Source organism: Enhydra lutris, unplaced genomic scaffold (assembly GCF_002288905.1).
Source record: "Enhydra lutris kenyoni isolate GAN:26980312 unplaced genomic scaffold, ASM228890v2 scaffoldscaffold10, whole genome shotgun sequence".
Taxonomy (NCBI): Eukaryota; Metazoa; Chordata; class Mammalia; order Carnivora; family Mustelidae; genus Enhydra; species Enhydra lutris.
Window position 1 is genome coordinate 41127128 of NW_019154094.1, and position 27075 is coordinate 41154202.

Here is a 27075-nt window from a genome sequence, read left to right on the forward strand (position 1 = left end):
CATCTCTGACCACAGGATCCTTTTCTTGGGGGCAGGATCTATTAATATTCCTGTGATGTTTACAAGACACACTCTTTCAGGAAACCCTGGATCAGGAAGTGGAATATGCACTTTAGAGCCAGCAGGCCTGGGTTTGAATCCTAGGTCTGCTTCTTTCTTGTTCTGTCATCTTAGGCTAGTGTCTTGATCTCTCTGAGCCTCAGTATCCCAATCTTTAAAGTGGGGACAATAAACTCTGTATCACAGGGTTGTCATGAGGATCAAATGAGGCTATGAGCAGGAAATGTTTGCAAAATGCCTGGCATACAGTAGGTAGTCAAGTTCCCCATCTTTCCTGCAGTTTTTCTCAGGATACCAGGAGTTTTCTGCTACAGTTTGGAAGTGAAGCAGACTTTTTTTAGGATGGACCAGCCTGGATGCAGTCTGTATGTTCACTGAGCCCAGTGCGCTCACTGCTCTGTGGGAAGCAGGATGCCAGCTCCTGTTTCCTTCTCCCCCTGCCTGGGTTTGCCTATATTGGTTCTCCCTGTCATCCCTCGCCACCCCTCCCTGACGCATGACACCTCCCACACCCCAAGCTGTTCTCCTTTCTCCTCCGGTGCCTGAAATAGACCCACACCCAAATTAGCAAGGCGCAGCTCACAGAAGTGTCTTTCTTGGCCCCTGACATCTACAAGGTGCTTCCATCATTGGTCATTTTGAATGCAGGTGGCCCAGCCAGAGGTCTGGGGCAGGGGATGGGAGTATGAGGTAGGACAAGACCTCCACATCTTCCAGGAGTGGTGAGGAGGAAATGATATAATGGATGAGAAACCCGCAGCCCAGTGCCTTGCGTGTAGCAATGCTGCAAGAAAGGCTTTTCCCTTCCCTCAGTTCCCCAGGGCAACTGTTTTATGATCAAGCCCTATAGCTCTCAGCTTGGGTGACTATCATGCCACCTAATCTGGGGACAGGGGACCTATCTGAGTACACAGAAGCCTCATCACTCTGAAGATGGGAGGGTACAGAAATAAGAAATCCTCTAAAGGTCTGGAGGCAAGTGAATGGAATTCCTTCTTGCCTGTGGGTAAGGAGGTCAAAATGCAGATCCCAGGTTACCGTGGTTGCCCCACCACCACCACCCCTCAGCCCCGAGGGGGCCCATAAGAATGCAGAGACTCAGGACAAATGCTCTAGCACAGGCAACAGCAGGAAACACCAGTCCACTTCCAAGGGATAGAACCAGGCCCGCGCCCAAGCGAGCCCCCTGCCCGTTCACTCAGAGAAAAAGAAGAGGAAGAAATGTTTATCAGTGGCTCAGCCATGCTGTGGGGTGGGGCCAAAGAGCTGAACCCCGGCCTGGGTCCCCTGCCTCGAGGAAATTTTCAAGTCCAGGACTGGAGACTTCACTAGGGACCCAGATGCCAGCTTCAGCCCAGGTCCTGACCCCAGGCCTTCTTCCCCAAGCGGGGGCCAGGAGTGTGCTTAGGAGAGGGCCACGACGGGTGGGATGCTGCTTCTTGGGAGCCAAATCTGAAGCCCAGGGTATGTCCCTCTTCTGGGCTCCACTGGGGGTTAAGGCCCCATAGGAGCCAGTGCCATTTGGGTTGCCGTAAGCAGGCGCGGAGCTGATTCCCCGTTGGTGGCTTCTCTCTTAAGCGCCTGCCCCACGTGGGAGGATGATTGTCCCAGAGCTGCCCATGCACATCCAAGATCTGTGCAGTCCAGAACAGGGAGAGGCAAGCCCAGAGTTGGGGGTGGGGGAGAGAGACGCCCATCCAACCGAGACCGAGAGCTCGCCATCGGAGACGTACCATTGACTAGGCTGGTATTTGCACTATCAGCAGCATTTGAACCTGCTGCACCATCGGCCGCTGCGGGGGTGGGAGGGATGGAAAATGCAGTGTGTCACAATGGAGAAAAGCAACAATGCAGAACAGCAACAACAATAGACATGAACCAACTTGCGGGAAATAACATGACTACATTCTTAAAAAAAAAAAATCTCTGTTGGAAATCAGGAAACTCAAATTTAGGAGGGTGGGGGTGGAACGTTCCCATAGAAATGTCATAAAAATCAGGGGAAAAAAAAAACTCAGACATGGAGGGTCTTTGAAATAAAACATGGCAGATGATAAATGTGGTTAGGTAGCATGGCACCGTTCTGTACTAAGGTCTGGACCGATGTACCGCTCTGGCCATGCCAATCAGGCAGGTTCCTATCAGAGAAGCTTCTAGGAGAAGGCATCTGGCTGCCCATCAGGGCCAGAGGGACCCATGGACAGGAGTCATTTCAAAACATTCAGCAACCGGCATGGTGCAGGTACCCGCCATTCTGATCAGGTACTTGCTGTGACCACCATCTCTGTGTCCCAGAGGGACTGTCCAGCGGTGGCGGTGACTCAGGATTCGAGCCCTGGACTCAGGCCACTGCCCACAGCCACCTCCTCCTTCCTAACCAGCACTCTAAAGATCGCCTTGGTTACCCCTATACAAGATGCCCCATCGTTGAAGAGGTGACATCCAACATGTTGTACTTTGCGCATGAGACAGAGAAAGGTACTAGCCAGTTTTCCTTAGTTTAGCAATTAAAAATGACGTGAGATGGTCAGATGCACTCTGGTTGTTCTTTCTTGGGGCGGGGGGAGATGGATTGTGTGGGAAGGAGAGGGTAAGGTGAGGTGGGTTAGATGCCCATGCTGTGCACTGAGAGGCAGCCGGGCTGGGCTCTGCGGGGTGTGCACATGAGAGCAGGGCTGTGGGGTCGTGTGATGATGAGCGGGGCACCACACACTGGCGTTGGGGTGGAGGGCTGTGTGGGGTTGGCGTGGAGACGGCGGTGGCGTCGTGTGCATCAGAGGGCAGGGAAAAGCACTGAGGGGCAAATAGGTAGAGTGAGGGGCTGGTTCCTCCAGTGGGGTCAGCATCACATGGGGGCCCAGTGGAGGGTCCCAGGGTCAGGGGGCCTCCTCCAACGGTGTGTTGGGGGTCTAGGGCCACGGCCTGGGGGTCAAAGGCTGCTGCTATTTCTAAAAGCCCCATCTACCCTGAGGGGGGTCTTACTGTACCTGGTAGCTGAAGGCCATCCCCCTTCTTCACACCTGTGTGATGATTTTTGAGACATGTTAATGAAGGAGAAGCACATACAGCCTCACCTGCATGTCCACACACTCACGCGCGCGCACACACACACACACGCACACACGGCTGCACACCGGTGCTCATCCTGACATGGGGCCGTGATGGAGGTGGAGGTGAAGGGATGGGAGTGCAAAGGGGGCCCAGTCCCCATCCATGTCGCTCACAGGCGCCTGAGAGGCTGGGCTACCCCTTATCTTCCTCTGCTGTGGCCCCCCCAACATCCCACTTCTTCTCTCTACACAGACCCCCACCTCACTGGGGTGCAGGTGTGTGTTCAGTGAAGGACTCTGACCTGTGCTTCAGGGCAAGAGAGGCCTGTCTTCCTGCTGAAATCTTCAGGAACATAGGAACATAGGTACACAGGTACATAGGAACATAGATCCGGCTTCCCTCACTCAGGCCCCAGTGAGGCCAAGAAAAGGGGCAAAGGCTGCCTCAACCTGCCGTACCCTGCCTACTGCCCCTATCTGCCTGACTGTCTGCACCCTGGTGTCAGAGCCAGCCACAACCTCTACCTCACGTGTGGATGCTGTCCTGATTCCCTCCGGGCCTTTTGACCAGGACTGTCTCCTTAATATTTTCAACCTCAGCTATCTCCTGGTTCTCTCCAGCTTCTGGAAGCTGTCCTTCCCGGAGGACAGCTCAGCTCCACTGTTCCTGCTGGCGGGGCTGCCATAATCTTAGGGGGACCCCTCTAGAAAATGGGGTATTGCCATTAGGAGCCAGTAACCTTTGGTTATGACCCAGGCTCTGTGCCTGGCTGGCTGCAGAGAGCAAGAGGTAGCAAGGCTTCCCCTGTACCCCAAGGAGGGGCTATCGACTTTCTCATTTCCTTCTCCTGGACTCCAGATGGTCTGGCTGTTGGAGACCTCCTTTTGGAGCTTGGGGAAGGAGACATGACAAAAGACTGAAGATGTGAGAGGGGTCTGTCCCTGAGACTGAGTGTAGGTGTTGGGGAAAGAGCCAGTTGTGCTAGAGCCAGAGGCCTGGGCCTTTGGATTGGGGCCTGGCCAGATGGGCATCCCTCCCTCTTCTCGGAGAGGCCCCGGTATACCAGGCTACCAGCCTGCTGCGCTGAGAGGGAGCCCAGGGAGTAGGAAGCTTGTTTCAAAGGTGAAGGAGGAGCCAGGAGCCAGGCAAGGTGGCAGCTCTGGGGACGGGGTGTTGGGGAGTGAGAAAGGGAACCAAAAGTTTGGCCTCCTTTCCTAGAATCTCCTTTGCCCCCATCTAGGCTGAGTCTATGCTGGGGGTGGTTTGCAGCTCTGCTCTGTGGAGTTGAGAATAGTGGTAGGAGTGAGGGCAGGTGGGGCTTTCTACTCCCTACTGGGGCTGATGAAGGGACCAGGTCCCACTAGAGGCTGGAGAATCAGCCAAGTGCTCAGCACCCTGAGCCTGGCCTGTGGGGGGAGGGTCCTCCATGACATGACCGGACAGACAGAGACCGGGACAAGACCCTGGAGATGGAACCGACAGACTGTCACGGCCCAAGCAGGGCCTCCGGGATGCAGGAGGCAGCCGTTGGCACAGGGCGTGGACATAGAAGGCACTCAATAACCATTTTGTGGAGGGAATGAATAAACAACAAAAAAAGTGATCTGAAGAGCTCCTCTCCTGGTCCGTAAAGGGGTCGTGCTTACCTTTCTTGTCTTTCTTCTCTTCCTCCTCACCACCAGCCCCCAGCAGGGTGAAGATGATGCCTGTCTGAGAATTCACACCCACGGCAGTCACTACCATCCGTCCAGAGCCCTCCATCACATGGGTCCCTGGGGAAGGAGACGAAAGCCAAGTTACCGTTGCATGGGCCCAAGCCCCCTCCCCAAAGGAGTGGAAGGAACTGGGTCCCGGAAAGCTCCTGGCTCTTTGCCTGCCGAAGCCCTGGGGTGCCCCCCACGGTCCGGGTTCAAACTATGTACGTATGGCGGGTCCTTTGAAGAGAATTTCACTTCGGGACAGAGTTGCAGTGGGCCTGGGACTGAAATATTGCCATGCCTTACTTCTCAGGCCTACCACTACCTTCTCCCGGAGATTCACCTCCCTACCCTGTCTGACAGGACCTCTTAAAAAAGCCCTTCTAAAGATCTAGGGAAGAACTCAGGGCACTGGGAACTTGGAAGGGAAGACAATGGTATCTTTCTTTTCACAAATCTCTAACTGAAATTCAGCATTTCCACCAGCCCTGAGCATAGGCAACCAACCCCTGGAGTGCTAGTGGCTCACAATGCCATTACCCGTGTTACAAAGAGCACAGGTTCTCTGTCCTATGACTCTGTAGTTGTTGCAATCATTTATTTTACAAGTATGATTTTACAAGTACAGAGGTTATTGGACTACCTACTTATTAGGGTGCTGACAAAGAAGCACACTTGTTACCCTATCACGAGTTGTTTATTCTGTGAACTATTTCAGTATAATGGACTTCCTCTGTGATCCAGTGCATTTTGTTTTATGCGGTTTTAAAAAGTTTTTTATTTTTTAAAGATTTTATTAATTTATTTGGCAGAGAGAGAGAGAGAGAGAGAGAGAGAGCACAAACAGGGGGAGTGGTTGGCAGAGGGAGAGGGAGAAGTAGGCTGTCCACTGAGCAAGGATCCTGATGCGGGGCTCAATCCCAGGACCCTGAGATCATGACCTGGACCTGAAGGCAGATGCTTAACTGAGTGAGCCACACAGGCGCCCCTATTTTGTGGATTTTAAAGCTTTATTCTGAGTAAGGGTGGCACGTGATGACACTAGACCTCCCCAGGCTCCAAGAAAACCTCTTTTGTAGAACATTAGGATTTTCAAACTGGGGTTTAAAGGACCCTGGAATTGTTTTGAAGGGCGGGAGGGTCAGCCACAGGAGGGCAAAGGGGTCCTCTGGTTAGAGTGGCTCCACTTTTATTCATCCCTGGGGTTTCTGTGTCAGCTGCTGTGTGATAGAGACACCCCCCCGCCGACGACCTGCAGGTGCAGAGGGCAGCTGGTCCAAGGTTCACTTGGGGGGTTCGTGCTGGAGTGAGGATAAAACGAATGGTAAAGCTGCCGAAAACTGTGCTATATACACGGAGTGGAATACTATTTGGCCTTCCAAGGGAAGGAAATTATGACACAAGGTACCACACGATCAGCCTCAAGGACATTACGCTCTGTGCAAGATACCAGATACAGAAGGCCAGCTGCTGTGGATTCTGCCGCAGGAGCTCCGTGGAGCAGTCAAAGTTGCAGGGACAGAGAATGGAGTGGTGGTTGTCAGGGGCCGGGGAGGGGGACTTTCAGGGGGCTGCTGTTCAGTGGCTCTGGAGGTTCGGTTTTGCAATATGAGGAGTGCCAGAGGTGGACAGTGGTGACGGTGGCACAATGGCGTGAAGGTCCACAATGCCACAGACCTGTACCCTTAATGATGCTCAACACGGGACATTTTATATGTATTTTACCATGATAAAAGAGTTGGAAAAAAAAAGCAAACCCGCTGAAGCCGTGGCCTTAATTGGGAAACAGGTGAGGCTGGGGTGGGGTGGGGGGCGGCTGGGACCCAGCCCGGGACATGGCTCACTGCTACTGTGGCCTGGTCCCAACAGAGATGCAGGCAGAGCTGGCCCTCTGTCCTCAGGCTGGTGCAGGGGACGTGTCACTGTGCCCTAGGAGCTCTCACAGACCCACAGGCTACTCATAGGGTCGGCCTGCATGCTGTCCCTGCAGCAGGCTCTGGGCACCCCTGGGGAGGGCCCCTTGGCCTGCTAGTGGCCCCACTGTTTAGTCAAGAATCTGTGTAAGTGCAGTTTGCACCTTTGGGCACCCATTTTTTATTTTAAATTTAAACTTTTACTCCCCTGGGTAGAAAGCTCTCTTCAATGCAGTGCGTATTTCCTTTCCCAGCAGAGAGGGGAGTGTCTCAGGCCACCATCAGGCTGCTCAGGAAGCAGCAGACTGGGGTTGAGGGCTAAAAGGCCCTGATGACTTTTTTTTTTTTTTTTAATAAAGGTCTTATTTATTTATTTGAGAGAGACAGAGAACACAAGCAGGGTGAGTGGGAGAGGGAGAAGCAGACTCCCCACCGAGCAGGAAGCCTGATGTGGGGCTTGATTCCAGAACCCTGGGATCATGACCTGAGCCGAAGGCAGACGTGTGCACATGGGTGTATGTGTGTGTTCTAGCCCCTTGTCCTCTAACATCTCTCATGATCTCAAAAATGCTTTACAGACAGACAGATGGACACTCTCCAGTGAGTTCCTTCATGGCAGGTAAAGGTCAGTCTGTCTATCTGTGCATGGGTAAACCAAGTCATGCAGGCTCCCACACGGGGCACGAAGCCAAGTGAGCTGAAATGGAGCCCAGATGTTCAGATGGTGAGCTCTTCAGCTGACTCCTTGTTCATTCCCAGGACAGAAGGACAGTAATCTTGTGTCTCTGAGCAGGGAATAGAAGGGACCACAGGATGACTTCGGACACTGGTGGCAGGCTGAGCAGCCCAGGCAGACCCCGGAGCCTGTCTACTTGCCCAAGGGGCACAAACTGGGAGAACCAAGGCCCACTGACAGGACTTGGTAATTTTAACTTGCTGACAAGACTTCTGTGCGCTGGCTCACCTAGTGTGCAGTGGGCGGGCACCGTGAAATATTGGCAGTATTAGACAGGGGGGGGGTGGGGGGGGGGGGGTCCAAGGAGGTCACGTGGCAGGGGACGTCTCCAGGTCTTTCAAGGGAGTAACACACTGCACTGTCTCAGAGTGCAGATGGCTGTGGCCATGGCCAGCCCTGACCTCCACAGGCCGCCTTCTGTGCGCCAGGCATCAAGCTAACCCCTTCACAGGCCCTCATCTCATCAGTCCTCACCGTGGCCCTGCGATTACAGAGGAGAAACTGAGGTTCAGGGAGAAGGGGTTTGCCCAGGGTCACTGGCTGGTGGGGGCAGAGCCAGGATTTGAACACCCCCCTCTCTCTCGAGTGGACTGCACTTCAGGAAGCCAGGCCCTTGCACCCTTGTCTCAAACACATTCGGAAAATGTTTGCTCTGCCCGGGTGGTAATAGGGGGGGCCAGTCCCCACCTCCCCGGCCCTAAGCAGGATGGAAAAATACACAGGGGGCCAATTTCCACCTTAGATAATCAGACCCAAATCACCTTCTAATCTAATCAGTCCCATCACAGCAGGGAGTCGGCAGCTCTGCCCTGGGAGGCCGGGAGAAGGGAGGAGGAACCCAAGGAGGCAGCCTGTGGCCACAGCGTGGGACACGGGGACAAGGGGACACAGGGTGAAGGTGCAGCACATGCCCTGCTCAGTCTCAGATGAGCCTCAGGGTGGTCCTCCAGACCCAGCATTAAACGGGCTGGGGAGCTGTGTTCCAGCCGCATGCCCTGCCCCCGCCATGGCTCTCACCACTGTCCCCGAGCCCAGACACCCTCAGTAGCATCTCAGCGTGCACTGGGTGAGACCCCAGTCTGCTTCTGACCCTTAACCACCAATTCCTGCCCTGTGGCCTCTGCTCTGGGAGCATGCAAGTCACTAGGGATTAGTGTTCAGTCCCTCACCTTGGCTCACATTTACCCCTCCCGAGTGCCATTCTCCCTCCTCTGGCCCCAAACCTCCTCCTCGAGGCTCAGGATGAAGGCTCATCTTAGGTGGCCTTCCCTGACCTCCACTTCATCCTTCTCCTCTGAACTGCCCTCCCCTGCAGTTTCCCCTGGGGGCGCTTCCAGTCCTGCCCCCCTCCGCCGGCAGACTGTAAGCTTCCTGAGGGTGGTTCTGAGGGGGAGTCTCCCCTTAGCAGAGACCAGCTTGTAGCTGGGACCCCAGCACTTTTTTTTTTTTTTTTTTTTTTTTAACTGCTGCCTCCTTTTTTGGTATTTACCCTGGTGGCTACATATTACATTTAGGATGGAGAATCTCCACACCCTTCAGAGGCCATCCTTATAGTTTTGCAAAGGGTCAGATAGATCCCAGCCTCGCACTCTTCCTTACCTCTCACTGGGCCATGCCTTCCCCCTACCAGGACCTCAGAGCCTGCTGCCCCTCCTAGCAAAGGAAGAACTGAATGGAACAGGTCACCCCCTGTGGCAATTGTACCCCAGCTCCAGATTACTCCTCAAAGGGCAATATTTGACCCCAAGGGCTGCAGCTCTAATGGTGGAACCAAGTCAAGGTCAGTTGACTAGATCTCCCAAAGGAACCTTGCAGGGTCTCTGGGTAGTGGCAGAGGTGAGAACACTTTGGATGGGGGGGTGGGGGCAGCTGGCAGGGCTTTGCACCAGGACCTCCATGTCCATGGTCCCCTGGCACCATCCTGTAGCCTCCACTTCCTCTAGTCTCATGGAGTCCCTCAGAATACACAAGCACCGGGGGCGGGTAGATAGACAGCACTCTGAGCCGAGGGGCGTGTGGGACCCGGGAACCAGTCTGCTGTCTGCTTCTGATTTGCTGTGTGAACTGAGGCCAGCCCTCTCCTGAGGACAACGGGGAGGTCTAACTTATGCCACCACTTCTCAGCGATGAAGTCTGGGCACCAAGGGTCCCAGAGAGATAGGGCCACTCCTGGGGGCATAGGGTAGTCTCCATGAAAATGCTGCATCTCAGGAGTTTGGATCTTGGTTCGGGACGGGGCCAGTAGAGGCCTGTGTGGACAGACTGTGTGTGGCGTTACCTGCCCAGGGTCACAATTCTTCACTTGATGGACAGATGTGGTAGAATGCCAACTCTGTGCCAGGTCCTGGGGCCCAAAGGGACGTCCCTGCCCTCCAGGAGCTCACAGTGTAGCTAAGGTCAAAGGGCGCAGACCAGAACACAGATCAACCACAACACAAGATGGCAGAGAGCCTGGGCCCAGTGGACTGATGGGGGGGCTCAGCCCAGGCAAGGGCAGGGAGGTGGACCAGTGTGATGGCAGCAGATACACTGGGCTGAGGCTCAGGGCTGTGAGGGGCAGAGCAGGAGAGACGCTGCATCGTGGTAAGATTGGAGTGGAAGGCTGCAAGCTAGGGGTCTTCTTGGTGTTCAGTTGGGAGCAACTGGGAGTATTTCTGGGTCAAGGAGGGAGAGCAGGAACATGTAGTGAGTGGTCCCTATGTGCTAAGTATTGTCTGAGCTACTTTCTCCACGGGGCTGTCATAATCACCCTGTGAGTGACCATCGTCACTCCCATTTCAGACAGGGAAGCAGCCTGGAGAGGTCATGGCTGCATCCGTCATGGGAGGGTGGCACAGGCGTGGACCAGGGATGTGGCACCAGCTCTTTCCACCTTGCTGGGAAGGTTTGTGGAGAAGCTGGAGGCAGAGCTGTCTGGGACCACTCTGAGGAGTGAGAGGGAAGCAGGGAACAGAGGGGGAGCTATGTCAGCCACCCAACAGCCATCCATGCATGATAGAGAGAGGAGCTTGGGCCCAGGGAACACTGTGGCTCCCACCAACCAGCTGACCTGTCCCACCTGAACCTTCCTCTCTTCCCCCCACAGGGGAGTCGCCTGGCTTTTGATCTGGCAGCAGAGGTTGGGCCAGAACCTTCTCGAAGGCTGGCTCAAAGGCCAGCTCTGCCTTAGACTGGCTCCGAGCAGCAGGAGACAGCCCCCACCTGGTCCAGATGCCAGCAGTCTCGGACCCAAAGCCCCATGCAGTGGCAAATGGGGTAGTCTGAGCCACCAGTGGCAGAGCTGGGGAGGGGGGGCGGCTAGTTTTACAGAAGGAAGCTTCGGAGCCCAGAGAGGGCAAATGGCTGACTGAGGTTGCACAGCACATGAGGCACAGATTGGGGCTTGAACCTAGGGCTCTCCTGGTTTTGAATTCCCAGGCCTCTTTCTGGACGGGAGAGGGGAGAGGCCTCTTTCTGGGGGCAGAGATGTGAAGAAGGGATAAAGGCCATTTGGGAATTCTCATCTGCCTCCAGGCCTAAGCACCAAGGAAAGCCAATGCAGTTCCCAGCCTGGAGTGGTTCCTTCATCATTATTGTTATCAACACAGTTAATAACAGTAATAACACATGCTTGCAGAGCACCAGACAGTTGGCAAAGCATTTCAGCGCCCCAAAGCCTGTCCTCCTCACAACAGCCCTGTGAGGTAGGTTTGGTGCAAGTACAACCCCAAGCCCCTCCCCACCCCGTGGCCTCTCTGGCTCAGAGAGGTTGAGTAATGGCTCAGGATCACACAGCTGTGAGTGGTGGAGCCGGGACTTGAACCCGTGCTCTATCCACTACACCCCGCTGCCTCTCATGGAGAAGAGGCAGGGTAGTGTAATGGAGAGAGCGCGGGCCGAGCGGCAGACTGGGCCTTCCTGCAGTCACGGTGTCGTCCCAGGCTCCCTGGAGGCGGTGGCAGTGGTGGCAGGTCCGGCTCTCCATGCCTGGCCTTCCGCTTGGGTAGGGTGGGCAGCAGGCCTGAGAGGGTCTGCCGATGTCCTGTGCAACTTCCTGCTGTTAACGCTCTGGCTCCAGGGGTGGTGGAGGTGGGTGGGGGTCCTGCCGGGGGTGGAGCCAATGGGCCTGCTGGAGCTAGGCCCTGCTGCTTTTGGGGACACCCCCCACCCCGGCCCCCTGGCCCCTGTCCTTTCCCTGGCCACACAGAGGTCGCCTAGTCATTGGTTTCCCAATGGAATTTAGTATAAATGCTCCAAATGGGCCTTGCTGCTGGGTCATAAAGTCCCAGGGTCCTCAGAGATGAGCTTGCACATGCAGGCTGCAGGGAGAGCTCGGGGCTGGGAAGCTAGAGGGCTGGGGTCTTGCTCTGGCCCTGCTTTCTGGGGTGCTTTACACTCCTGCTCTGGGCCTCAGTTTCCCCAGCTGCAAATTGAGACCAGACCAGGGTTCTCTAGGGAACTACAAATGTCCTGGAAGGCTGCCAAGTCACAAGTTGGAGCATTTCTTTCTCACAAGAGGGACCACTACTTCCATAGGACTCTCAGGGGATTCAGGACCCCAGGGCATCAGAAACTACTGGCTTTCCATGAAAAGAGGGGTAAGGGCAGGCCATACAGGTCCTGCAGTGGGTCCTGGCCTGGAGGATGCTGTGGGGACAGTCGATGGATGTGAATCTATATAGAACCTTCTGGTAACGGTATTGCATCAATGCTGAGCTTCCTGAGTGGCTAGCTGTGCTGTGGTCACACATTTCTTTAGAGATACACCTGAAGCGTCAGGGGGCAAAGGGCCATCATGACTGCATGATACAGGGAGGCTCCTGGGAACAAATGGGACAAAATGGTAGCAACAGCTGAATCAGAAGGAAGGACATTCAGGTGTTCTTTGCACTTGCCTTGCAACTCTCCTGAAAGTTTGAAATGGTCTTAAAATAGAAAACTGAAAAAAAAAAACAAAAAACAAAAAACAAAAAACAAAAACATGCCCAGGTCAGAGTTTGCCCTCCAGGGCTCACCTACATGCTGCTTGATCCACATGGCCTGTTAAACAAATGGGGATTTCTCGCCAACAGTTAAACACTGGGAGAGTGTACATGAAATGTGGGTTCTGGCTCCCCTTGCACTGTGAACGCTGTGGCCACACTGGGGCCGGGGCTTCTGCGGGCAGCAGTGAGAAGTAGTCATGTTCTTGGTTTGGTGCTGTGCTCTCCCTGCTGAGCCCATGCAGGGGCGACCTTGTACCTCCTGAACATTCTACTCTGCCTGGCCTGTGTCTGCCTGTCCATCCTGGGAGATGAGCTCCCGGCCTTTGGGATTTTCTTTGTTTTCTTTGTGCCCCGGTCCCTGGGCATATCCAAGTCTTTCTGAAGGCTGGTCTGTGCCCGTTTGTCAGATGGGGAGACTGAGGACCTGAGGGGCAGAGGTCACGGCTGGAGCTGACAGAGGTTTGGGACCTGGGTGTTCTGCCTCCAAATGCTGTGCTTGCTCCACACCACACAGCCCCTCACAGCAGTACCATTTACAAAGGACAGTGACATCCATCCATGCATGGGGTCCCCACAACAGCCCTGTGGGGTAGGCAGGAGGGAAGGGCCCCCAGCAACTCCTCCACTGCACAGACACCAACATGGGGGCTCAGGGAGGTGAATGGACCTGTCCAGGGTCACAGGCTAGGCATGCTTGGGCCGACTGCCCCCAGCGCCAGAGTGTTCTTTGCCTTCCTGTAAGGTGCACCAGTGTGTCAGACACCCCAAGGGGGTTTCTGCACAACCATGAGGACCCCGCAGGTGCCCCTAGCCTGGTCCCTTTCTCTTCCCCAGGGGGCATTCAACTGGAAGGCCCCGCAGGCCTCCCCGCCCAGGGAAAGGTCCGACGTGTCTGTCATGCACAAAAACGAGCATCCAGATGGCAGTTATCCAGAGTTCAGAGTGCTGGGGAAGAGAACAATCAAGGAAAACCCCCTGGAGGAGGCAGGCTCATGCAGGCTGAAGGAGGGGAGGAGCTGGATGCGGGAAGCTCAGAGAAGGGGAAAGGGGAGATATTCAGGATGAGAGAAGAGAGGGGGAAATGGACACTTTGACACAACCTCATCAGCTGGGGGTCACCTCATTTTATAAGCGAGGAACTAGAAGCTCAGACAGGGTAAGAAGCCTGTCCAGGGTCTCCCAGCAAACGAGGCAGTAGGGATTTGAACCTAGACCTGTTTCACTACCCAAGTCCAGGCTCCACCTAAGGAATGGGGAGGGAACCAATCTGTCATGGGCATCTGTCAGCTCTCACAGGGCTAGGGAGCGGCTTCCCCTACATCACACACCGGGGCCTCCCCACAGTCCTCACAGGTCAAGAGAAGGGGTGCAGCATGCCCAAGGCCACACAGTGAGTTCATTCCCAAGCCCAGATCTGCCTCAGTCTAGCCCAACCTGGCCTTTTCTACAAGAGCCTCAGCCTCCCTCCTCTCTCTGGCAGATGGTGCTTGAGCTGCTGTGCCGTGCGGGGCCCAGGGACGGAGCTCCTGGTAGCTTCACGCTCAGGGCTTCCAGCTGCTGGACGGCTCTCGGTGAGAGGAGGAGTTACAGGTGCATTGCAACGATGATGGTGTCTGTCCATCTGCATATGGCCAAGGCTGGATGGGACCCATACAAGTGAGACCAGTAGATCTCTTTGGGTGGTGGGACTGGATGCATTCTTCTCTTCACTTTATCTAAGACAGTCTGCACTCAGCCAAACTCAGCCCATGTTAGGGGGCTGTGCTCGAATGGACCAAGCACAGTGTGGGTGCCGTAGGATGAAATGGGAGTCCCAAGCCGTCTGGGGGTGACTGTCCAAGGGCAGTGGTGGGCAAAGAAAGCTTTTTGGAGGAGGTGGGCCTGAGCAAATGCACCTGAGTTAAATGTGTAACAAGGAAGGGAGAGGGCCATCTAGGAGGAGGGGGCAGCCTCAGCTGGGGCAGGGCGGAGGGAACAAAGTAAGGTGCATCTCCAGCAGAGGTGCAGGGCGATGGTGGGTGTGATGAATCTGTGACGTGTATGCCTGGGAGGGCACTGAATGCACTGGCCATCCAGGGCTTGGGTCTACCCTACAAAACCCCCAGCACTCCACAGCCTGTCGAGGTTCTGCTCACACACAATCAGTCTCACTGATTGTGAGGCTACAGGAACTCACTACCTTTTGGCAGCCTCTTTTGTCTAGAATGGTTCAAACTATTATAGAATTCTTCAGAATTCTTCTATTCCTAATTAGACTGCCTTCTATTGGGCTGACTCTACCCCCTCCCTCTTCCGCCACATCTCTCCGTGAGCCTGGGCTAAGCCACTTGCCCCTCCCTCCCAGCCCCATGCAATTGTGCTTCTGAACACCAGTGTTGCAGTTCACGGCCAAGGGTCACTTTCTCCCGTCTAGCTCACCCTGCACTCTGGCAATCTCGGTGGGTCCTGCCTCTTGGTTTCTTTTTGTCATCCTCCCTGCACTCATGGTCTCTGCAAAGTTGGAGGGCACACTTTCCATACTGAAACAGGATAGAGCTCCAGTGAAGACCACTGGATTACCAGCAATCCAAGACTCAGTACAAACCCACCAGAATCTCCCAGGCTCTAGCACATCCTGCTTTCTCTTGCACACAAGGACTTCTCAAGGGACCCTGGCTGCTGTCTCCTGACATCCAGAGGCCCGGAGTCCACACTATTTGCCTGGGCTTCCAGCTAGAAGTAAAGATTAAGACTAAAAAAGTTCGTTTGGCTTGGGCTGGCTAGCTGACTTCCCATCTATCTCTGCCCCTTCCAAGTCTCTTCCAGAGTCTCCTTGCAACAGTGCCCATCTCCTTGGCTGGTCTGGGGTATATCAAGTCAGTGATTATGAACAAACATTTTCTCTCCTCAGCCTCCTGCAAGGTACCCTCCTTTCCCTTCTCCAAACTGTCTAGAACATTTGTCACCCATTCATTTAGGCTCAGGGGCTCCACCTGACTTCTACTGATTCAGACGACCACCGGGCCACTTCTCCCAGGGATGACTGCCTCTCTGCTAACCACTTCAGCTCGGGGGTCAGAACCAGGGCCACAGGGCCATAACAATTTACAGAACCCTCATGTGGCCCTAAATTCCAAGAAGGCATTCAAGGCTTTCTATGATTTCTTAGACTCCAGGGCCTTTGCACTTGCTGTCCCTCCACCTGGAATGTTCTTTCTTCTCATTGTGCTGGTTTCAGCTCTAAAGCAACCTCCTCAGACAGGCCTTCCCTGACCAACAGGTTTCCTATCCCTTTCCTCAGAGTTTCTATTTCATTATAATTAATGACTTCATCTTAATATTTGAAATTACCTTATATATTTGCTTGCTTGTTCCTTTATTGTCTAGATTCTAACCTTCAGGATGGCATGGACATTATTTGTCCCACCAACCACTGGCACACAGTAGCTACTAAATAAATATTCGTCAAATAAATTCTGAATAAATAAATGCCCCAGCTCTGATTCTCATTTCTTTTTACCATCTTACCCTGCAGACCTGTTGATCTTTCTCTTTGTATTGCAAGGACATCCCATATTCCTTCAGGTCTCTGTGTCTTTGCACACATTTGTCTCTACTAAGAGGCCCTTTCTCCTCACTTTGGGTGAGTTCCTACTCTTTAGAACCCTGGGCAATCCCACTCTGGGTAGTTCTGCTCCTTTTTTTGGCTTTCTCACCTCTCTCTCACTCTTCTACTGTGGATGATCTGTTTGCAAGTCTGCTTCCCCTAGCCTCTGTGAGCTGGGGGCTCTCAAGGCCAGGGGAGGCTCTGAGTCATCCTGGGTCCAGTGCTCAGCACAGGGCCTGGCCCAGCACAGCTGCTGCTCAGAGGATGTTTGCTGAGCAGTGCTGGACAAGGAGACCCTTTCTGTGTCCCTGTTAGACGGGTGTCTCATCCAGGGGGGACTCACCTCTGTAAGGTCTCTCTGCCTCCTCTCTTTCCCCCTGCAGCAGCCAGAGGCAGATTTAAAAAATGTATGTGTGACCAGTTCACTGCTGAAAACTATTTCAGCTGATTCTCATCACACTTAGAAAATTTCCAAGCTCCCGACCATGGCCCACAACATCTGGGCCCTCCACCATCTCCATTTTGCTCACAATCTTCCTGCTTGAGTGTCTTTGCACTTGGTGTTCCCTCCGTCTGGTATATATTTCACCCTCAAGTTACAAAGCCAGCTCTCTCTCCTCATTCACAACACAACTCAAACATGGCCTTCCCTGACGCCCCGGCCACCTGCCTCCCATTGTTCTGCTTTATTTCCATCATATACCTACCACCCTCTGGGGGCTTTGCAATGCCCATCTCCTCTCACTACACCACAAGCTTCTCTAGGCTGCGGTTTCATCAGCCTCACTCCCTGCTGTATCCCTACACCAAGCCGAGTGCCTGGCCCATGGTAGGTGCCCAAAATAACTGTTACCTGAGGGAATCTTACCTATCCCTGACAAGAACAGGCTTTGGTGTCTGACTTTCCAGAAGGCCATGTCACTAGAAAGTAAGTTCTGTGAGGGCAGGGATTCTCTGTTGACGTTATTTACTGTACTATCCCCAGGGCCTGGAGCAGTGCTGAGTGCACAGTTGGCTCAAAGTATGTTTGTTTGTTGTCTGGAGCCAAGGAACAAATCTCTGAGAACTTCCAGCCTCATGACAGGGACACAGATGGCCGCGCAGCATTGAGGCGGGAACTGGCAATGGGAGTGAGCCCGCCGTTGGGCCACATCTCACCTGACAGCAGCATGGGGTCCTTGTCCACAGACTTGCGCACCTGGTCAGACTCCCCGGTCAGGGAGCTTTCATCAATCTTGAGGTCATTTCCCTGGATGAAGAGGCCGTCGGCTGGGAGGAGGTCACCTGGTGGGGGGAAGGGCAACAGACTCAGCAGGGTCTCAGGTGGCTGGAGGGTCTTGGAACATTCCCTTAAAGGTGTGATTGCAAGGTCAAGTTCACCACTGGGGACCTGTTGCCTTGAGGTCCTGGAGTGTGGAACTAAGACGGTGCCCATCACAGGCAATAGGCAACTGAAATGTGGAGCCAAGGTGGATGGCACAAGGCCTAGAGGGCAGAGGCTGGGCCAAGAACAAGTACATGCCCTAGCTTGAGTGGGCATGTACTTCGGTTTATAAAGTGCTTCTCTTGGCCTGGTGTGGATTTGGGGTCGAGTTTCCTCAATGATTCATACTTCTCTGTCTCAACTATAGTTTGGGAAATTGTTTTGGGAGGGACGGGTCTGTCCTGACTATGCTGAGGAGACCCTAAGACAGGCACATTATCAGAGGAAACCAAGCTCCCTCAGGCAGAGTGAAGAGGGCATGGCAATCTCTCCCCCATGTTCTGCCTCTACTTACCTAGGACACATCTTGCCTAAACCTCCTTTGGTGCCAGCCAGCCTGACCACTTTCTCAATGGCAGTATTATAGGCCTAGAATGTTTGCTCATCTACATCCATTCCCTACAACACCTTCTCAAACCTCCAAGCCAACCAAGAATAGCCCAAGCAGATATAGGAAATGGATATCATCTCATAAACCCATTCTGAGTGTTAGTGGTCCTTGGAGTATTGTGTTGGGAAGATTTTTGTGTCTAAACTCTGAGCTGTGATTGATTAGTAATGTCTGCTACAGGTGTAGATTGGGAGAAAAGTAGCACACGTGCCCTGTATTTGCCATTTCTGACTTTACATAGATTCTGGAATCCTACCTCCTCTAGGAAGTAGCCTTCTACTTCCCAAAGGATCTCAGAAGACATCCTGGCTCAGGATTAGCCTTCAGGGACTGACCCCCTTCCCTGGGCCAGCCTCTCTGGGCCTGCCTATCCTGTTCCACCTCTGCCCAGACTTGAGCTCTAACACCTGGCTCTGTGGCTGGGACACTTACCATATTTGACCTGGGCGATGTCCCCAACAACAATCTCGGCCACAGGGATCTGGACCACCTGGCTAGCCCGAACCACGGTGAACTTCTGCTCTTGCTCGATGCGGCTCTGCAGGCCCCGGAACTGCTTCTCTTTGCTCCAGTCATTGAAGGCCGTGACCAGGACCACACAGATGACTGAGAGGAGGATGGCCGCCCCCTCGATCCAGCCAGCCTCTGCCTCCCCTTCATCCTCTGCCCCGCCCTGGGCCGTCGCACATCCTGCAGAGAGCAGAGGGAAGCCGGCAGGATGGGGTCAGCCAAGCAGGAGGAGCCTACAGGTCTGGAATTAAATCCCAGCTTGGCTGAGTAAAAAAACGGTGGTAATTAGATGAGCATTATTAAATTTATTCAATGTGTCTGAGTGGCAACGCCTTCAGGTTCCTGCTTTCATTCTAGGTGTGAGCTCTTGGGCAAATGACTTCACCTTTGGAACCTCAGTTTTCACCTCTGTAAAAAGGGACGAATATTCTTTGTCTGGGGGACCTATTGTGAGGGTTGAATGTCAAGGTGAGGTCCGTGTTGGCTCTAGCATAGACCTCGCATAGGGGAGAGGCCTGATTCACGAGAAAAGAGGAGTGAGGATGTAACAGAATGAAGATGATCAGTTCTGCACGTGCTTTAGGACCTCGAGGGCAGTTTTGATGATGCTCTTTCCTTCCGTGCTTCCAGCAACTATGGCTGGTCTCCAGAGAGCAGGCCCGGGAGTGGGGAGGGGGTGGGGGGCAGGAACCACAGCTCTAGCCGTGTCCAATGGGCTGGTAAGAATTCTGCCACTGCCCCTGTACGATCCTAGGTAACTCCCTGTCCTCCCTGAGCTGTAGTGTTCTTTGCAAAATGGGAGTCAATGAGACCTCCTTCCAGGTTCCAGGAGAGGACGGTGAAAGCCCAAGCCAGAACTCAGGGTATGACATTTATGCCCTCCCACTACACAGCAAGGACACCCACAGTCCAGGCTGTAGGCTGCTTATCTGTCCTACAGTGACACTGTATCCCACAACCTCACACCACTGAACCTCTCATTCTGGTTCCCCAGACTGCTTGAGACTTGCCAGTCTCACCTTGTGAACAGAAAAGAGCAGACACATCTGATACAAAGGCCTCACATCCTGCCCATGGGGTGCTGAGTCCTAGGGCCTCTCCAAACTCCTCCACACACCCTGCCTCCCACATCCCCACAAGGATACAGGGAGGGAGAATTATTACCTCCACTTACAGATGAGGAAACTGAGGCTCAGAGAAGGGAGGGGACAGCCAAAGTGGGTGGTGCCGCCAGGACTAGCCCAGGCCCTTTCTCCCACCAGAAGATGGTGAACAGCCTTCTCCATGGAAAGTGACCCCGAGCAGCATCCTCCGACTATTATCCATCCCTGGAAAACTCAAGAGGTTCCCTTTCAAGGTGGCTGGGCAGAGGACTGGACCATTCACAAATCACTTGCACCAAGTGTTCATTTTAATTCTCAAATCGGCCAAGAGAAGTGGTTCAGAGAAGGGTGGCTACTTACCTGGGGTCAGACAGCAGATCTGGGGTTTGAATCCAGGCCTGAAATCTGACACTGGACTTAGCCTTCCCACTGTCCCTGAGCCCAGTGGCCTCCTCTGCCATGTGCTGGCCTCACGTTGCCGAAGACCCATGGCTGATTGGAAGCCCAATTCAGTCCCAAGGAAGAGAAACAGTTTCAAGAGATCCTGGCAGGAGCTTCTGGGAAGCCAGGGGTCAAAGGCAACATGACAAAAAGGCCAAGTGGTGTCAGAGAATGTTTTCCAGCACTCAGAGGGGTGGAGGTCAAGGCTAGCTGGTGGGCCTAAGCTTGGGATGGTCCAGAATCATAGGCTCGGCAATATGTCATTGGAAAATTCCATGGCTTTCACTGAAACAATCACTCCTTGCAGGCTAGTAAATAACCACCTCATTGCACAAGGTCTTCGATGCCACTCTTTCTTTTGGAATTTCAGGCTTCTCCAATAATTTTAAATTGTTTAGCTGAACCAGCCTTTAGTGCTAATGATCATTATAGTTGTGCTTATGCTAACTGACATCAGGCCAGCCTTGGCTTTGAATACTTCACTGCTGCATGCCTCTGACCTAGCTATTTAGCCTCTGTGCCTCAGTTTTTTCATCTAGAAATGGGGGTGAGGACAGGCACTCCATTGTAGGTGGCTGAGAGGACAGAGGGAGAGAGTGTTTACGTAAAGCTCTCACCTCACTGAGCACACGGAGTGAAAGCTGCTGTTCCTTGTTGTCTGGTGAATGGGATGTGTAAATGCATTTGAGCTCCACAGCCAGGCTGGAAGGGAACCTTGGACATCCAGCTCAGCACCAAGTGATGACCGGGGGAGGGGAACCAGGGTGCCCTTTCTCCATCATAACTGACACCAGTGGAAGCCCCAGAGATTGGGGAACTCGGATGAACCTTGCTAAACAGAAACCCAGTCCACGGAAATGTGCTCTTTTGGGCTTTGCATAGTGACTTGAGATGTAGAGCCCCGGTGCTTTGCTTTACGGGACTTTTGTTACCCTCTGCCTCTGCTACTTGCTTTGTAAATGGGAAGACTCTTGTGTGCTTCATTGATGGGCCTCCCCATTACATATCACAGCAGTTACTGGAGCATTTAGGACACTCACAGATAGCTCAAGATCACAGAAATTTGGATTCTGGAACTATTAAGACCTGACTTCAAATCCAGGCTCTGCTGTGTGACCTTGGTTAAGTGACTTGGCCTCTCTGAGTCTCAGTTTGGACAGCAGTAATGTGGGATGACTTTGTGAGCCCAGAGCCCAATAAGGAGCTGACCTATATTGGATACACGATAAATGTGGGTCTTCTCTCCACTTTCATGAGCTACTCTCCTTGGACTGGCTTCTGGAAGCCAAGGGTATGGTGTTTGAGCAGGATTCACTTTGTTTCCTTGACTCCCAACCCTGCCTGTTGCCTTTGCCTATTCAATACCAAGGAACCCTTTGGGTCCTGAGGGCACTCTGTCAGCAAAAGCCCATCAGTTTTTGCTTCCTTCTGAGAACTGTCTGATGGTCACACAGTGCCTTGGAATGGCCAGAAAGTGGGGCTGTGGATTGCTGGCTTAGGCCTTCAGCTGCCAGGAGCTGCTGGACCCTGGGAACAAGCCCACTGCCCCTGGTGCAGCTGGGGGGAAGAGATAAGGAAAGGGAAGGAAGGGGGCTCTGAGCAGGCCTGCTGAGGTCTCTTCTGGGCAGACCCTTCAGACTGGATCTAAAGACTGTAGCCACAGGGTCTGGGAGCCTGTGGCTGTTCTCTCTGGACCTGGGGATTTATAGGGTTTGGTTTTTGTCCATCTGAGCTCAGGGAAACTGTTTGACCTCTCTGGGTCTATCTCTACTTGTCCATCAGTAAAATGGGGAAGCTGCTTCCTAGATGGTGACTGGGCCCTGGCATCAAAGAAGAGTCCTTGAAACTGGAGAGACACAAATATTTTCTAAGCACCTACTATGTGCCTGTCACTTGGCTGGAATTCTGACACTAGGGCAGCTGTCACAGGTAGGGAGTTGGGAGCACTGAGTGTGCTAATCCCAGGCCTGGGATTAGCATGTACATGGGTATACCTCTGACAAGTATCTGGAGGTCTCTGAGCCAAGAAAGCGAACAGGAAAGGGCTGTGGATGCTTCAAGTTTCTACAGCTTCCAAGTCCATCACTAGCCTCATTTTGGATATAACTGATGAAGTTTGAGTCTGACTTGGCAGGGCGGCGGTCCTGGCAACATGGAAGGTCCAGAACTCAGAGCTCATGTGCGGGTCTGGGCACTGGAGAGTACAGGAAGTTTACTCTGTGGGGCTGGAATATATGCAGCTACCCTCATCCACCCAGATCCTGGCCTGAGCTAGTGTCTCAGCTGGAGGCAGGGAGGGGCCGTGGAAAGCACCAGAAGACATGGGTTTATCTAGTCCCACTGCCTAACAAGCTGTGTGACCTTGGGCAAGTCCTTCCCCGTTTGGGGCCTGGGTTCCCACCTCTCTAGAATGGAAGAGGTTGTAGCCATCTGTTAGGAGGCCTATCTGTGGGGCGGCTCCTTTTGGCGCACACTAGGACCTTGATTCCTGTTCCCACCGCACCCCCTCCACCATCTGCCCTCTGACTTCTAATCTCATGCTAAACTGGGTCACAGGAAGCTACTTACTTGGGTGGCACTGACTCAGTCCCATCCCTTCCTAAGGAAACGCAGCTGAGGGATGGGAGTGTGGGCTCGGAAGCTAGAATGTCTGGGTCTGAGTCATGGCTCTGCTGCTTCCTAGAGTGTGACCTAGCAAGTCATTCACTGTCTCAGCACTTTGGCTCCTGGATGATAACAGCAGCTACCCACAGGGTTGTTGGGAAGATCAAACGAATCTCTACTGTAAACGCTCCTAACTAGTGGTGGCTATAAAAATAGTAAGAAGAATTATCATTATTGTTATGCTGTGTGTTGCACCCTTAGCTTAGTTTCAGGCTTATTCAAATACCCATGTACAATCTTCTTCTACATGTTCTATGAAAAGCAGCAAAGACTGCTTCCTAATATGCAGCTCTTATAATGTCCTAATTGAAAGTTCATCCCAGAATTCACCATCAGGGGTGCCTGGGTGGCTCAGTGGGTTAAGCCTCTGCCTTCGGCTCAGGTCATGATCTCAGGGTCCTGGGATCAGGTACCGCATCGGGCTCTCTGCTTGGCAGGGAGCCTGCTTCCTCCTCTCTTTCTCTGCCTGCCTCTCTGCCTACTTATGATCTCTCTCTGTCAAATAAATAAATAAAATCTTAAAAAAAAAAAAGAATTCACCATCAGGGGACATGCTATCTTTCTAAAACACTGTTATCCCTCCTTGTGGAAGCTTGTGCTATGCGAGCCATCCTAATTCCCTTCCTGCCATGGCTGCCAGGAAGCTCAAAGTCAAATTTAAATCTCAAACACAGTAGCAAATATAGCTGGTTTATTCGCTTCCATTCCTTTCCTGTCTGACTTCCTATTTGACTTTGTCTTGTGAAATCTGTCTTTCTTGTGTCTTGAAACGCTCTCTGGAAAGAGGTCATGCAGGATAAAAAGCAACTTAGTAATATTATAAAATTGAGGTAGTTGGCCTAATAGACTTGTTAGTCTCGTTTCATGAGCAACTCAGGCTTGGGAGAGGGTGAGAGGACAGATGTTCAAGGAATTTCAGAGACCACCTCCTTGTCTGGGGAAATGAGGCCCATGATGGTTATTTCTTATACGCTATTCAGTTTTTATTTGCTTGATTGAAGTAATGAACATAGTAGGATTATCTCTTTAGGCAGTGCATTAATTAGGAAAATGCCAAATCATAATTAATAACAAGTGTTTATAATATCCTACTAATGAAAAAATCAGATTATAAAAATCTAACAAAACAATATATCTTATGGGAGCCCTTTTATCCCATAGTATGTGTGTGTGTGTGTGTCTGTGTGTCTCTCTTCCTCTATTGTGTGACATAGGTTTGAACGACTTTGCCATCGTAAAGGAAAGAGTCATTGAGTTGATAAAGTCCTTGCCCAGAGCAGGTGCTCGGTTTCTGGAATGAAAGGATGAGAGAAAGTTGAAGTTTCCCATTAGGAGTCTGAGTTCTGACTTCGAGAAGAGTGGGTCTCCTGCAGGACCCTCTCTGGATGAATGAGACAGTGCTTCCTCGGTCCACAGAGCAGTGTCTCCATTCAGAATGCAGGGACACATTTTGGGAGGCCCTCTTAAGATTGGGCCTCCTCACTTGGGAAACATATTCAGCATCAGCCCCGTGAGTGTGTGCACGATACTGAACCAACCCTGGGACAGGACCGTGAAACAGGAGGAGTGGCACGGGTGTTGAGTCCTTCACTGTGCAAAAGATGCAATCCAAGGGGAGACTGGGAGGAGGAAGCCTGGGGCAGCCACACGCAAGGCGGTAGCTGATCCAGCACCTACTCAGTGACCTTGAGCGAGTTAGCGCCTTATACCTTGTTTTCCTCATCTTTAAAATGGGCATAATCATGTCCTTTGCCTCATGGTGTCTTAGGAAGATGACATCTCAGCCCAGAGCTCGATGGGCTATAAGTGCTCAATAAATGCTCACTGTAGTTATTCTCACTGTCAGTGCAATCCTTATGTCTCACATGAGGGAAAACTGGGGGCCAGGGACTCTGGGAGAGGCCCTGCCTCCTGGGCCTATGTTCCCTCACTTGGGTGCCCTGGGATGTGGCCAGGCTGCTTGTTGCTGGGTGGGGAACAGGGGTCTTACCTTCATTGCTCTCGCCAGGTGGGTGGTAAAAGGACAGCCCCAGGGAGATGATGGCCGCGATTTCCAGGATGATCAGCGTCACGTCTTGTAGTGCCTCCCACACCAGCTGCAGGAAGGTTTTTGGCTTCTTTGGAGGTATAAAGTTTTGCCCAAAAATCTGCTTTCTCTTTTCCAGATCTGGAGCGGTGCCCGGCAAACCTGGGAACAGAATGCAGAAAGGTTGGCTTGGGAGGCCTGGGAGAGATGCTTGGGTTTCAGGGAATTGTCCCAAGTGGGGACGGCCCTGTGGCGAAGCACAGAGAAAGGGGTAACACAAAGCAGGAAACTTGCAGGTACCAGTCGGGAGCCCGGCGCCAACACTCACTTCCGCCCCGCAGTGCGCTTCTGGGAAATGCCAGAGACACCCCGCAGTGGGGTGAATAGTAACCCCACCCCCAAATGATATGTCCACATCCTCATCCCTGGAAACTGTGAATGAAAACTTCATTAGGAAAGTGGTCTTTGCTGACGTCATTAAGTTAAGGATCTGGGGATGAGATCGCCCTGGATTATGCAGGTGAGCCCTGAAACTAAGGACAAATGTCCTTTCAAGAGACAGAGGGAGAAGACCTAGACCCAGAGGGCACAGGCTCTGTGAAGACAGAAGTAGAGATGGCAAGAGGCAGCCAGAAGCCAAGCAATGCCAGAGCCACGAAGAAGCCCAAAGAAGCTAGGAAGGGAAGGTGCTCTAGAGTTCTGGAGGCAGCACAGCCCTGCCGATACCTCTCCTCCAGACTTGTCGTCTCTGGAGCTGTGAGGGAATAAAGTGCCCTTGTTCAAAGCCGCCCAGTTTGTGGTCACTTGTTACGGTGGCCACAGGAAGCAAATACACAGCACCAGGCCCACCTTGCACCGCACCCTTGCTCCTGCTCTGCATTTCCCCCTGCCCTCCCCGCTGAGCACAGACTTGGAAACCTCTGCCTGGGTTCAAAACCCAGGCTGTGCCTCCAGCTCTCTGAGCCTTGGTGTCCTCCTCTGCGATGGCAATGGTGACTGTTGCTAGCCCATGAGTGGCTGTGAGCATCTCATGAGATAACCCACAAGATCAGTGTTTGTTGAGCACCTACTATGTGCCCAACCCTATTCCAGACACTGGGCAAGAGCAGTGAGGGAGACAGGCAGAGCGCCCTCCTGGAGCAGCTGGCCACGCAGAGGACACACGTGACATGCTCAGGTGGCATCTGGGGGGGTGGCAGACACTCAGTGGAGGCCAGCGGTCCTAGCCTATACTGTGGACCAGGAGGCTGGAGCGCAGTCCTCGTCATGCAGGGTCGGGACACAGTGGTCTGCTTCCAACCCAACATTTCTTCACTTCCAGATAATTCTCCCTGACTTGCCAGTCTGATCCTCAGTCCCTGCTCAGCGACACTGGGAGGCTCCTCATGGCCTCCAAAATGAAGTCCAGCTCTCCCAGCCTGGTGCTCTGGCCCCTTGATCTGACCCCGAGCCTCACGTGCAGGCGTATTTCCACCCCTTGGCCCACCCCTGGCCACACCAGGCCAGTCCCTCTGTCGGCATGGCTCATGTTGTCAGTGTGGCCTTCCCCTGCCCTCTGCCCCGCTCGATGTGCCTGTCCGTAAGTCCTCTCCCACACTCACTGGCGCCAAGGAGTGAATGACCAAAACCTTGGCAAATCACCCTGTAGCCTTTGTGCCTTTGAAGAGGAGCCTGAAAGATCAGCCGTCATGATGGGATTCGGGTGTGTGATAGAGAGAGGACAGGCTCACGGGCTCTTGGGCTCCCTCGGAGGCCAGCACTTCTCCTTGCTTCTCTCCTTCCTTCGATGCCACTCTGTATCATCGCAAGTCACTAGTGTACCTTTACTTTTTCCACAAAAAGTGCCCCGGCATACTTCCTGCCTTACTCACACTGTTCACAGCCCCACAAAGAGGCCTGCCTTTCATCTTCTCTGGGTGCCTCTGCTGACAAGAACTCCCCTCTACCCCAAGCGGACAGCAGCCCCCTGCCCTCACCCTTAGGTGGCCTTCAGCAGCAAGGCTGACCTGGTCACTAGATCTGTGTCCCATCTGGGCCGTGGTGTCCTGGGTGCAAGGACTGGTCTGCTTCCTGTCCCTCACGTCCTGGCACTGAGGCCACCAAGCACCTTAGAATCCTCCTTACCCACCAAATGCAGGTGACATGCCCAAGTGTTCTGAGTCTGGAATGGGGTGTCATCATGAGGAACACAGCACAAATGGTCCCCCACAGGTGGGCAGTGTCTGTCCTATCTCTGACACCAGCCTAACCCCAGCTCACCTGTGGCTTAATGAGCATACCTGGAGGGTGGGCATGGAGGAGTTGGGGGGAGGCATACCCCCATCAGACTTCTAGCCTCAGTCTATTCCAGAGAAGGGGGAATCTGGAGGGATCCACAGAACAGTACCACTAACCTGCTGGGGTCAGAGTCCTGGAACATTCTGCTGCTACCATTATGAGGGTCTAGTGGT

General features: G+C 53.2%; 1 protein-coding gene across 4 annotated transcripts in view; it reads right to left on the reverse strand.

Moving 5' to 3' along the window:
* Positions 1-27075, reverse strand: part of LOC111144054 (ATPase plasma membrane Ca2+ transporting 2) — a 112797-nt gene that overhangs the window by 50076 nt on the left and 35646 nt on the right. For 3 of the 4 annotated variants that reach the window (XM_022498139.1, XM_022498138.1, XM_022498137.1), the window contains exons 2-5: positions 24590-24787; positions 18314-18571; positions 17166-17291; positions 4758-4883 (exon numbers count right to left, since the gene is read on the reverse strand). In XM_022498139.1, coding sequence (XP_022353847.1) covers positions 4758-4883; positions 17166-17291; positions 18314-18571; positions 24590-24787 — 708 coding nt within the window. Of the gene's footprint in view, positions 1-1793; positions 1854-3047; positions 3081-4757; positions 4884-17165; positions 17292-18313; positions 18572-24589; positions 24788-27075 lie in introns of all 4 variants that reach the window. The other variant, XM_022498136.1, reaches the window with a different exon arrangement.